The following is a 13168-nucleotide window of genomic DNA, read 5'->3' as shown; positions in this document are numbered from 1 at the left end:
AAACCTGTAATTCTAAGAACAGCTGAAAGTCAAGGTTCCCTGTTCACCGTTGTTGCCTTGAAACCTCTTTTACCCAGCAAAACACTGACCAGACAATGAGTTCATCTGAAAGCAATGTGAAAGCATTCCAATGGTGACAGGACGTGAGGACATTGGAAGGACAAGCGCAATGTCCTCACTCCCCGTCACCATTAAGTCTGTGTCTTCTGGCATCCAATACTTTCCAGTAGTTTACTTATACAGTTTAAGAACTGTAGAACACTGTAAAATTCTATATTCTTGCATCATCAATGTATCAATTTGCATCAAGTTAGGTTGGAAGGTAAAGCCAACGAACATACCAGTATAGATGGGACTGTAAAAACGACATCATCATCATCCTCCATCAGCAAGCTTCAATACAGTAGGGCAAAGTGGAGAGTCACTCTGGTGTACTACCATGGTGTAGTGCACTATGCATTGCTGACAAACTTGGGTTGTATAAAGTATAAGAGTATAGTCCCGGATTTCATTGATACACTGTAGGCTGATGATTTTGTCAAGCAGAGAGAGAGGTGACAATGTAGAAGTTACAGTAATATAGAAAAGTTGATCTTGTGCGATGTTGCATGGGTTAGAAATGGAATACACACCAATACCATTTTACTGAAGCCTTCTGCTTTACAATACATGCTACATAATATGTCTATAATATTCCACTACATCTGAAAAATGTGACAAAGTGACTTGAAACAACCGTAAGGGGCGACGGGAGTGGTTTGGACAGTCAGTAAAGACAAAGCAGAGTGTGTGTGTGTGTGTGTGTACAATCAGTGCAAATGGAGTCGTTGCACTATCTGACATGAGGAAATGTAGTTGGCTCATGACTGAATGGTTAATATCATGACCGAATGGTTAATATCATGACTGGATGGTTAATATCATGACTGAATGGTTAATATCATGACTGGATGGTTAATATCATGACTGGATGGTTAATATCGTGACTGGATGGTTAATATCGTGACTGGATGGTTAATATCATGACTGGATGGTTAATATCATGACTGGATGGTTAATATCATGACTGAATGGTTAATAAAGAAACCTCAGACAAGAGTTTGTCTGTGCTGTAGGCTAAGCATATCAGCTTGTTGTGTTAACTTATCATCCAAACAAACCTAAACAAAATGTCTTATAGATTTAGGCTCCTCAATAACTCTAAAGTTTTATTGATGTTCAATATTCACATAGAAATTATTCAAAAGCACAGTGCTCTGTACATTTGTTTTGACAATTTGACAATCTGTACATTAGATTTCATTTCTCCCTTCATTATGACTAGGATTTGCATTAGGTTGGCATGAGACTGCCCTCCTGTGGTCACATGTGCAACCTTCAGCATGCCCACCTTCCTGTATTTTTCAGCTAACTGCTTGTCAAAATGAAAGCAAGATCAAATCCATCTAAAATTAAACCAGTATCACAAGCATTGAAATCATCAATTCAAAGAGCTAAACTGCCGGTACTTACAGCAAATGAATATGTACATAAAGTATTTGACTCTGTATTTATTAGATAATTCTATCCAGAGAAAGAGTTAGGAACACAACCCAGCTGTATGAGCAGATGTTCAGCCTGTTAACGTGAACATCTTCTGTTTCCACCAGTCAGTCAGCCAAGTCCTGTGTGAGCAGCTGCTCTCTGACTCCTTGCAGCTCTGCAGTGTAGCATGCTACAGTATCCTCATCTTCCTTCTAACTCCTCTCACCTGGGAATTCACAAAGAAAATACTCGCAAAATATGAAATGAAGCTGTGAAGAACGCATAGGTGTATTGTCCATAAAGTGTGGTACTCTGAGTCTACAGCCTGCATGCCTTACACCAGGAGATATCTTACAGCCAGGGGGTGGCTTTGTGTGTGTAAACATGTATTGTGCGGCTATTATCCCATGTGTGACTCACATCTTTGTATTCTTTCTCAGTGATGGTGCCATTGATTGTGCAGGCCTCTCTTCCCTCTGTATAGAGGAGGATCGATGTGAAAGCACATTGTCAAAGGGTTAATTTCAAAGTAAGGACATTCAGGCTTAAAAACAAATCAGCAAAGCCGCAAAAAAAACAGCTAGAGAAACAAATTGCCTTCTTTCACCTGTCCGGTGTGTGTGTTCCTTGGTCTGGGGGCTGGTTGGGTGTGGTCGGGAGGCGGGGGGTTGAGCCCTAGGCCAGGCTCACTGAGTCTTTGCCGGATGAGTCGTAGTTCTTCAGTCCAGGGCGGCTGGCTGGGGTCTGAGTTAAAAGCTGATGGGTCAGTGGTGGAGGATGTACCAGGGTCTTCAGGTGAAGGGCAGAGGCCAGGGATGGAGGTGGGTGGCACACCAAGCAGAAAGCCCATGGCACTCACAATGGCATGGATGAGCTCCGGACTGCTGGGGCCAGGTCTGGAGCGGGGGGACAGGGGAGGGGACACTGACTCCTGAGGGACCTTCTGTGTTGTAGGGGGGGATCTGATGTGCTGAGAGTCTGTCTTCTCTCCTGGTACTTTAGCTACAGTATGGAGAGAACAGAGAGCAGAAAGATAAGTAGCTATTCAGAATGAACACATACACACTCACTTCTACCCATGTCTCCACCCATCACACACCAGATTTTGTAGAATGACTACTATTGCATAGCAACAAAACTCTTTCACGTACTGAATCCATATTAACTTACATTTAGTCTGAGCTGAGGGTGAGTGTGTGCCTTTGATATTTTTGGAGTATGACTGCGGGCCATTTCTCACAGGTGGAGGATTCTGGCAGGGTGAGGGTACATTTGGCCAACTCTTGTGAGAGGTAGAGGGTTTTTGAGTTGGGGCCCATGGTATTTTGACTTTAGTTCTAAAGTCCTCCTGTCCTGTAGTAGTCTTGTCTTTCTTTCTAAAGCATTCTTTAGGATGATCCTCCCTGCTTGGCTGTGGAATTGGGCCCCGTGCTGGGTGAGGGTGTCTCGGTGAGGGTGGACACCTTTCCCTCTCCCATCTCTCCCTCTCTCGCTCCCATCTCTTCCTGTCCCTCTCTCTCTCCCTGTCCCTCTCTCTCTCTCTGTCCTTCTTTCCCTCCCATGGTAGTTTGGCAGAAGATGAGGCTTTACTCAGAGAACTCCTGGTCTGAGATGGACAGTCATGGGAGGTTGCCAGGCCCCTAGAAGTGGGGGTAGTTGTTAGATTCCCCTCACTTCCCCGGAAAGGAGTACCAGCACCCCTATAGTTCGGTGAAATCCCTGTTGGTTTGCTCTTGGGGGAGTAGCTCTTTGGCCTGGGTGTGTCTGGTTTCTGGAAACCTTGACTAATTTTTAGCTCTAAGCTCCTGCCCAGGATTGAGGTTGAGGCTGCAGGTCTCCCTTCTGGGTTGTTGATGGAGGTGTTGGAAGTGGACTGTATAGATGGTCTCTGATTCTGGATCGGATCTCGGATCCTCGGATCCTGGGTGAATCTGTGAAGAACACTAGTCTGAGGCTTCTTGGGGGAGCGGGTCTTGGGAGAGGGGGTCTTGGGGGATTGGGTTTTGGGGGAGGAGGTCTTGGATGAAGGGGTCTTGGGGGAGTGGGTCTTGGGGGAGGAGGTCTTGGATGAAAGGGTCTTGGGGGATTGGGTCTTGGGGGAGGAGGTCTTGGATGAAGGGGTCTTAAACAGCCTATGTGTGTCAGTCGGCACCCCATTCAATTCGCTGGAGGGTTTAGCCACCACAGGCCTCTGCTGATAAAGGCCTGTAAATACCTGCTTCAATCTTCTAAGGCTAGGAAGGGGAGGTCTCTCTTTCCTCCCACTCTCCTCCTTTGGTTTTGGCACACAAGCAGTGTTTGCAGAACCTTTAGTTTTAAGACTAGGGTCACAAGGAGGAGAAGTCTTGTTGGTTGGCCGGCTCCCTCCAGCACTTTTTTTTGTAGTTTTTGTGGATAGAACATGTTGTGACACTGCAGAGTCTGCCTTACTACTGACAACACTCTGAGGTTTTGATGGTTTCTTGAAATTACACTCAGTTTTGTCTGTTTGCTTCTCTCGCAAAGAAGGTGCAGGTGTTAATTTAGGTGAATCAGAGGTCTTGGTTTTAGGACTTTTCTTAGGACTTGTCTTATCTTGAGACTTGTGTTTCTGATGTGCTGTGGTTGATTGAGGAGATGACTTCTCAGGGCTTTTAAGTGGACTGCTTTTGAGCTGTGGTACATCATAAGGGTAGGAAAAGATGGAGGTGAGTGTTAACTTACTGCCTGGGATGGGGGTCCCACGGTCTAGCTCAGTTGAAGAAACATCAGGTGAGGCTGATGATTTCATTGGTTTTTGTAGTCGTGGGTCAGCTTGTGGAATCTTAGATTCTTTCAGAGTGGGACTGGCATGTGATGATATGGAAGTCTTCGCTCTGGCAGGAGAACATTTCTCAGTCGTTTCCTTTGGTGTTGAAGTCTTCTTCATTTCACTGCTCCTTCTCATCTCAGAATCATCTTTCTTCGCTGTATCTCTATTAATATTGAACATGTCTGGGTATGGAGTGTTGTCCGCTTGGCATCTAGCTTTAGGGCTGGTTACTGAGTCTTCAGGGTTGGAACTGGTTACTGTCCCTTTAGCTATTGGTGGACAGCTCTCCAGCCCACAACATGTAGTCCTACTTCCTGAGATGTTACTCCTGGTGTGGAACGATGACTCCCTGTGAAAGGTTCCATGTTGTGGGGTGCAAGGGGCACTGGAGGTGAATAACGTGGTGCGTACTGGGGTGCTTGGGGCACTGGAAGATGTCACCTGACTTCGTAATGGGGTGCCAGAAACACTGGAAGATGTCACTTGACTTCGTAATGGGGTGCCTGGGGCACTGGAAGATTTCACCTGACTTCGTAATGGGGTGCCAGGGGCACTGGAAGATTTCACCTGACTTCGTAATGGGGTGCCAGAAACACTGGAAGATGTCACCTGACTTCGTAATGGGGTGCCAGGGGCACTGGAAGATGCCACCTGACTTCGTAATGGGGTGCCAGGGGCACTGGAGGTGAAAGAGTGGGGGTAGAGTGGCGTGCTAGGACAACTGGAAGGCGTACTGAGAGAGAAGGAAGGGGAAAATATTGGGATGTTGGGAGATGTGTTAGAAAGAGGAGCAGGGTGGGGAGGAGTGCTGGTAGCTGTGGGAGAGAGGAAGGGGGAGTGGGTATAGAGTGGGCTGAGCATGACACTGCCATCAGATGCTGGGGAGTCCGAGGCACTGCTGTCTAGCTGTCGGCGCCATGACCGGCGGTCCCATCTCCTCACCTGGCTGGGGGGTAGGCAACCTGACCAAAAGGAAACAATGCACCAAAATCAATGGCAAACTGTCAACATCCTCTGACTGCTCTATCGGGGCCCCTCATGGATACTTTTGGGGCCCACTTTTATACAGTTTATAGCTGCATAAATGACCTGCCCTCTGGATGAGATCAGAATGCAGATGTATGCAGACCAGTGGTGAATGGGTCAGCTGTTTGTTCACCCACACCTGTCCACAATTGCTAATAACCCATCCCCAACTACCCAACTATATGTTATAAAGTGAAAATCTGAGGCCCGCACCCGACCCTAACCCGCAAATATAGAACATGAGCATTGGCTACAGTCAAAGACCGGAGGAGGATTTTTTGACAGGGGGTGCAGGATTTTCTGCTTATAATCTCCAACATTTTGGTAGGCTATTTCTTAGTTAACTTGTCTATAATTAGATACATGCAGCGTCTCTTCTGTCCTTATATGTTGCCCTAGAAGGCTAAGTAAACCCTTGCTCACCAGAATAATGTCATAGATCGATAGAATGAATGCTTCAATCTAGTTGACAGTTCTCTCTGTCAAAGACTTTTCTCAGTGAAAAATATTTTTGGTGTAAAATGTCCAAATAACATCTGTTTGACTGGTTGGAAGGAAAAGGTAAGCTGTGAAAATAACCCAACGTGTTTCTGATTAGATTTCAGTTCGGCTTAGATGCATATTTTATGTGTTTGAAATACTATCAGCTTTTATGATTCCCTTTTGATAAAGAAAGCACCAGATACTACAGATGGTATCTAACTGAGCATTGCATTGCTTCAAGATGCAGAAAGAAATCCAATTTCTTCACTCCTGTTCCCAAGTCCACATTAGCAAGCTAGCCAAAGTTAGACAGTTAGCTTGGATGCTTGAATGCAGTTGTGCTTCATTTGTAAATGATGTCTGAGTATTGGAGTGTATCTGTAAATTTAAAAAACTTGAAAATCGTGCCGTCTGGTTTGCTTAATATAAGGAATTTAAAATGATTCATACTTTAACTTTTATTTTTGATACTTAAGTATATTTAAAATCAAAAACTTTTAGACTTATACTCAAGTAGTATTTTACTGGGTGACTTTCACTTTTACTTAAGACATTTTTTGTTAAGGTATCTGTACTTTTACTGAAGTATGACAACTGGGTACTTTTTCCACCACATCTTGCTAGCTACTTCCAGACAGAAATGAGATCTGACCATTTTACTCGCCCTAGCAGAGCTGGTTAGGCTGTTTTCATGTGATGGTGACTATCACTTTGCTGCTGGAAACAATTTAATGACGTTTTTTGCCGACATTTTCTGACACCAGTCATATTCAACAGGTGTTGCTTTTTTGTAAATTCAGCAGTTATTCTGCACTCTAGCACCCTCAGACGAGAGTGATCTGAAATCAGAGTAGATAGCCAGAGTGAATTTACAAACACACCCTTCATCAGGAACAGTGACACCCATCAACCTGAGGTAAGTGTAAAGGGACAGAGGATTGAGGTGGTTTCACATTTTAAATACTTAGGAATAATTATTGACTCTAACCTGTCCTTCAAAAAATAATACATAAAGTATAATGAACAGTCAAAAGCAGCCTGGTCATTTGAAATTGATCAGAAACCAAATGTCAACAAATGCTGCTGAGCTGTACATGCACTCAATGATTTTGTCCCATTTCTCATAAACTCGTACTTTGTATCACAGCAACGAAACCACTGCAAAAGCTCTATAAAAAACACTGAAAGGGCTGCACAAAAAACCAAACACTTATCACCAATGCAATATCATTAAGAAATACAACCTACTGAGCTTTGACAGCTTCTTATCCCGACACCTCTCTGGTGTTTAAGATCACTCATGACCTTTATCTTCATGCCATTTTCCTCATGATTCCTGCATACTTCGTTGACTACAAACTTTCTTTACCCAACCGTGGGACAGACTATGTTTGTTCCCATACTCGGGACTCTGACTCTCTATTGGTTACACAGACTTTTGGCCTCCCATCCTATTCTAACCACCTCTCACCGGTTTTGTATTCATGTTACCTGATGAAATTACTGTACAATATGATCTTGTTGCCATCTGATGCACATTCAGATGTCTTAAATCAGCAGTGCAGAACTCTCCCTGTACTCTGCCGTGCCCTGATTGTATTACTGTTGATGATATCTGGAAATGTGCATGTACACCCTGGCCCATCTACAGTTGCTAGCCCCAATTCTGACTTGTGCTCTGATACCTGCTTCACTGATTTCTGCTCTTGTAAAAGCCTGGGTTTTCTGCACATTAACACTAGAAGCTTATTACTTAAAATGTATCAATTGAAAGTGTGGGTTCACAGCTCCAATCCAGATGTGTTGGTCATTACTGAGACATGGTTAAGGAAGAGTGTTTTGAACACTGATGTTAACATTTCTGTTTAATCTTTTTCGGCAAGACAGATCTTCAAAAAGTGGTGGAGTGGCAATCTTTACCAAGGAACACCTTCAGTGCTCGGTTGTCTCCACCAAGTCTGTCCCCAAACAATTTGATTTGCTGGTTTTACGCATTAAACTTTCAAATAACTCTTTGTTGACTGTTGCAGGGTGTTATCAGCCACCATCAGCACCGGTCTGTACCCTAAATACCCTAAGCTCTCTCCTGGCGCTTTACACGAAGTCTGAATCTGTCCTGCTAGGTGACCTAAACATGTTTAAACCACCTGACCAAGCCCTAAAGCAATGGGACTCCCTAAATCTTTCTCAGATTATTACCAATCCCACAAGGTATGACTCCAAACACCCAGAAAAAGGCTACTCTCCTTGATGTTATTCTTACAAATAATCCTGATAGGTATCAGTCTGGTGTTTTCTGTAATGACCTTGGTGATCACTGTTTTACAGCCTGTGTTCGTAACGGCTGCTCAGTGAAACGACCTGTCCTGACTTGTGACAGACGCTTGCTAAAAAACTTTAATGAGCAAGCCTTCCTTCATGATCTGACCTCTGTAAATTGGTATAGAATCAGCTTGATCACCTCTGTCGAAGACGCTTGGACCTTCTTTTTTATATTTTCAGGGGTATCGTTAAAAAATATGCGCCCATAAAGAAAATGAGAATTAAAAACAGGTTCAGCCCCTGGTTCGACCGTGATCTGGCAGAGTTACTCCACCTCAAGAACTCCATTTGGCAAATCACTCGGCACACGCATACTCAGGGTGACTGGCTCTCGTCCAGACAAATTAGAAATAAGTGCACTCAGGCAATCCGGAAGGCCAAAGTTAGTTACTTAAGGAGCAGTTCTCTCTCTGTGGGTCTAACCATAAGAAATTCTGGAAATGGTTAAAGACCATGTTTTGCCCGTCCAACATTTCCTCATCTCCCACCTCTTCTAATGTCTATCCCCGATGCTCCTCCCTCTTTTTCCCCTGCTACAAAGTTTCTCCCTGCAGGCAGTCACTGAGTCCGAGGTGCTAAAGGACCTCCTTAAACATGACCCCAAAAAAACATTTGGTTCAGATGGTTTAGACCCTTTCTTCTTTAAGGTTGCTGCACCTATCATCGCCAAGCCCATCGCTGACCTTTTTAACCTGTTTCTCCTCTCTGGGTAGATTCCCATTGCTTGGAAGGCAGACACGGTGCGTCCTTTATTTTAAAGGGGTGATCAAGCTGATCCTGTTATAGGCCAATTTCTATTTTGCCCTGTTTATCAAAAGTGTTGGAAAAACATGTCGATAATCAACTGCTTGACTGCGGTTTCCACTCAGGTTATGGATGTGTCACTGCAACCTTAAAGGTCCTAAATGATGTCACTATTGCCCTTGATTCTAAGCAATGTTGTGCTGCTATTTTTATTGACTTGGCCAAAGCTTTTGATACAGTATTCCAGGGCTGCCCAACACTCTTCCTGGAGATCTACTGTCCTGTAGGTTTTCAGTCCAACCCTAATTTAGCATATCTGATTCAGCTAGATAAGGTCTTGTTGAGCAGCTAATTAGTCGACTCAGGTGTGTTAAATTAGGGTAGGACTGAAAACCTACAGGACGGTAGATCTCCAGGAAGAGGGTTAGGCAGCCCTGCAGTACACCATTCCATTCTTGTGGGCCGGCAAAGGAGTATTGGTGTCTCTGAGGGGTCTTTGGCCTGGTTTGCTAACTTCCTAACTCAAAGAGTACAGTGTATAAAGTCAGAACATCTGCTGACTCAGCCATTGCCTGTCCCCAAGGGAGTACCCCAAGGCTCAATCCTAGGCCCCATGAATTTCTCGATTTACATCAACAACATAGCTCAAGCAGTAGGAAGCTCTCTCATCCATTTATATGCAGATGAGACAGTCTTATACTCAGCTGGCCCCTCCCCGGATTTTGTATTAAATGCTCTACAACATAGCTTTCTTAGTGTCCAACAAACTTTCTCTGCCCTTAACCTTGTTCTGAACACCTCCAAAACAAAAGTAATGTGGTTTGGTCAGAAGAATGCCCCTCTGCCCACCGGTGTGATTACTACCTCTGAGGTTTTCACGCTTGAGGTAGTCACCTCATACAAGTACTTGGGAGTATGGCTAGACGGTACACTGTCCTTCTCTCAGCACATATCAAAGCTGCAGGCTAGGGTTAAATCTAGACTTGGTTTCCTATATCGTAATCACTCCTCTTTCACCACAGCTGCCAAACTAACCCGGATTCAGATGACCATCCTACCCATGCTAGATTATGGAGATGTAATTTATAGATCAGCTGGTATGGGTGCTCTCGAGCGGCTTGATGTTCTTTACCATTCGGCCATCAGATATGCCACCAATGCTCCTTATAGGACACATCCCTGCACTCTATACTCCTCTGTAAACTGGACATCTCTGTATACACGTCGCAAGACCCACTGATTGATGCTTATTTATAAAACCCTCTTAGGACTCACTCCCCCCTATCTGAGATACCTACTGCAGCCCTCATCCTTCACATACAACACCCGTTCTGCCAGTCACATTCTGTTAAAGGTCCCCAAAGCACACACATCCCTGGGTCGCTCATCTTTTCAGTTCACTGCAGCTAACGACTGGAATGAGCTGCAAAAAACACTCAAACTGGACCCTTTTATCTCCATCTCTTCATTCAAAGACTAAATCATCGACACTCTTACTGACAATTGTGGCTGCTTCACGTGATGTATCTATCTTCTTGCCCTTTGTGCTGTTGTCTGTGCCCAATAATGTTTGTACCATTTTTTGTGCTGCTACCACATTGTGCTGCTGCCATGTTGTGTTGCTACCATGTTCTTGTCATGTTGTGTTGCTACCATGCGGTGTTTTCATGTGTTTCTGCCATGCTATGTTGTTGTCTTAGGTCTCTCTTTATGTAGTGTTATGGTGTCTCTCTTGTCGTGATGTGTGTTTTGTCCTATATTTATTTTTGTTATAATTTTTTTTTTATCCCAGCCCCCGTCCCCGCAGGAGGCCTTTTGCCTTCTGGTAGGCCGTTATTTTAAATAAGAATTTGTTCTTAACTGACTTGCCAAGTTAAATAAAGGTTAAATAAAATAAAACATTTGAAAACTTTCCCCACCACCTCTTAAGCAGTTTGTTACATATTGCAAAGACAATACCAAGACAACAAGAGGTTCAACCAGAGGGGACTGCTCAACTCAGTTTAGGTCCACCAAATTTGGTCAGACAACTTTTCCAGTCAGAGCGTCTGGATTAAGGAACACCCTGCCAACCAGTGTGAGAGTGCTGCACCTTTGCTAGGCAAACCAGTCATGTGAACAATAACACATTCAGATACTGATGTCAAACACAGTGGGGCCGAGGGTCAACTCTGATGTAATATTATCATTATATTGTCTATTGTTGTATATTTTGACATTTTTCTATAAAAATATTTTAATATGATGTTATATTTTAGCATTGTATTGATGTTCATTGTTTTCTGCCAGGGGACTACAGATGCAAATTAGCTATCTAGCTAAATCTGTTGCACTGGCATGTTGCACATGGTCCCTGACAAATAAATAAATAAAAACCTTTCTCTGACGGTGAGCTCCTTCTCCTCTTTCCTCCCTGGCAGGGTTTACAGACAGACCTCCCCTCCCCAGCACCCAGAGGGGCGGTGTGTCTCGCCTGGACATCAGAGGGGCCTAGTAACAAATGATAGGGCAGGGAACAGGTAATTACAATCATTAGTAGAGTAAGCTTGCAAAAAAGGCAATCACAGACAGAAGAGAAAAGACTGAGTTCCCATTGACATAGCATAAAAAGGACTGTATGATTATTTTTGATGTCTCAAACTTGGTGGAATAAAAACCCTAGCTACCTCTTTCAGCATTAGACTCATCTGATGCCTCCTAAGGAAAGAAAAGTGAGAGATGACAATACAGTAAGATCTAATGTGAAAGTCACTAAATCGATTTGTTTAGATCTTTTTTAGCCAGGCATGAGTTTAGTAAAATAGAATACAGTGTTTACCTTATAGCAAAGCTGGTCAAGCCTCTCCTTGTGATGTTTGGTCTTCTTCTCGCTGCGCACCGCCTGGTACCATTTCAAACTGTTCTGGTAGCGACGGGTGAGGTAGGCTGGAGTGGTGCATCGGAACAGTGACTCAGAAGGAGACTCAGAATCCTCGTCGTCGGAGCTGGAGCTGGAGCTAAGCAACTGCAAATCCCTGACAGAGCGGGATAGGGAGGCACCATCTCCTCCGCCTCCCCTGTCCTCACCTCCAGCAGCCTGCACCTTAGCAAGGGATCTGTGTGAGTGGATACCGTCTAGGGGGCTATGGTCTGCAGAGGGGGGCTGCTTGCGTGATGGTGGTCTGGGTGTCACAGGTCTAACCAACTGACCACCAGGGAGGGTTCTCTGCCTGGTGAGCTGCTCTAAGTCTGGCCTCACTGGGATAAAACGGAGGGTGGCCTCAGGATGTTTAAACTTCACTCTTTTATCAGTCAGGTTGGGGGAAGGGTTGGGGACGGGTCGTTTTATTGGACGAGGTCTACAGTGGCGCCTGCCAATAGGGAGGGCTATTGTGTATTTGAGCAAAGGCTTGTCATAAGGTTCTCCTTTCCAGGTCTCTTGCACTGGCATCCAAATCTTGGTCTTGGCTGAGAGAGTGGGTTGAGATAGGGGGTACTTTCTACTGAGACCTGGTGGGGGGAGGGCAGTGGTCTGAGCATTCGCCCCTTCTCCTGCAAGACTGGGAGCTGGGAATGCTGGATAAAGAGATTTAAATGCCAGAAGAGATAGATGTCAAAATAGACATCTAGCTACTGTATTAAGTTAGATTGTCTAGCTAGCTAATAGTCTTCGACATTATTTAAAATCCTCACCAGCTAAATGTGAACTTTCCCTCACATTGTCTCCTCCCTCCTCCTGGAACCTACAGTAAGAAAAAGCAGTGCTTTTCTTAAACTTCTTCCAGCATTAGTAGTTAGCTAACTTTTATTTTTGAATTTATGAAACACTGCATTCAAGAGTCAAGCTTTAGCTAACGTTAGCTAGCTAGAGCAGTTCAGATAACTTAAGTTAGCTAACGTTAGCGAACTCAACTACACGAGATTTGATTAATACCTATCAAGACCATTTTGGGTGGCCGATGTGTTGCTTGCAAGCTGTCAGTGTTAGCAAAACTGATGCTCTAAACTGGAGTACGTGTATTCAAACGTACCTTTTTTTCTCCTTTAGCTGGACCTGGGTATATTTTGGTTTCATCTTGTAACAAATATGACATTCATTGGCAAAAGTAAACAAAGAAGTGACATCATCAACGGCAGAATTCTTTAAAAAATGCATTATTGCTCGAGCAGCTTTTCCACCTTGTTTCTATTCTCGTTCCAGCACAGCGACCATATATAGTATAAATATATGGAGCTGTCCGGTGCTGAACGTAAAATGACTATAGCGCAACACCTAAGCAACATGCTGCGTGAATGATA

General features: G+C 44.2%; 1 protein-coding gene across 1 annotated transcript; it reads right to left on the bottom strand.

The window, feature by feature from the left end:
- Window positions 1-1311: 1311 nt before the first annotated feature.
- On the bottom strand, window positions 1312-12938 carry LOC115159355 (serine/arginine repetitive matrix protein 2-like). The gene is made up of 9 exons (XM_029708968.1): window positions 12901-12938; window positions 12563-12612; window positions 11709-12445; window positions 11557-11587; window positions 11267-11380; window positions 2695-5277; window positions 2132-2526; window positions 1945-2000; window positions 1312-1750 (listed from the first exon to the last, which is right to left on the bottom strand). The coding sequence occupies exons 3-9, from the start codon at window positions 12318-12320 to the stop codon at window positions 1747-1749; spliced, it is 3795 nt and encodes a 1264-aa protein (XP_029564828.1). The 5' UTR covers window positions 12321-12445; window positions 12563-12612; window positions 12901-12938; the 3' UTR covers window positions 1312-1746.
- Window positions 12939-13168: the final 230 nt, after the last annotated feature.

The sequence above is a fragment of the Salmo trutta genome, chromosome 23 (assembly GCF_901001165.1).
Source record: "Salmo trutta chromosome 23, fSalTru1.1, whole genome shotgun sequence".
In the NCBI taxonomy this organism is placed as follows: Eukaryota; Metazoa; Chordata; class Actinopteri; order Salmoniformes; family Salmonidae; genus Salmo; species Salmo trutta.
The sequence above is the reverse complement of the archived record's forward strand: the minus strand, read 5'-3'. Positions and strand labels throughout refer to the sequence as shown.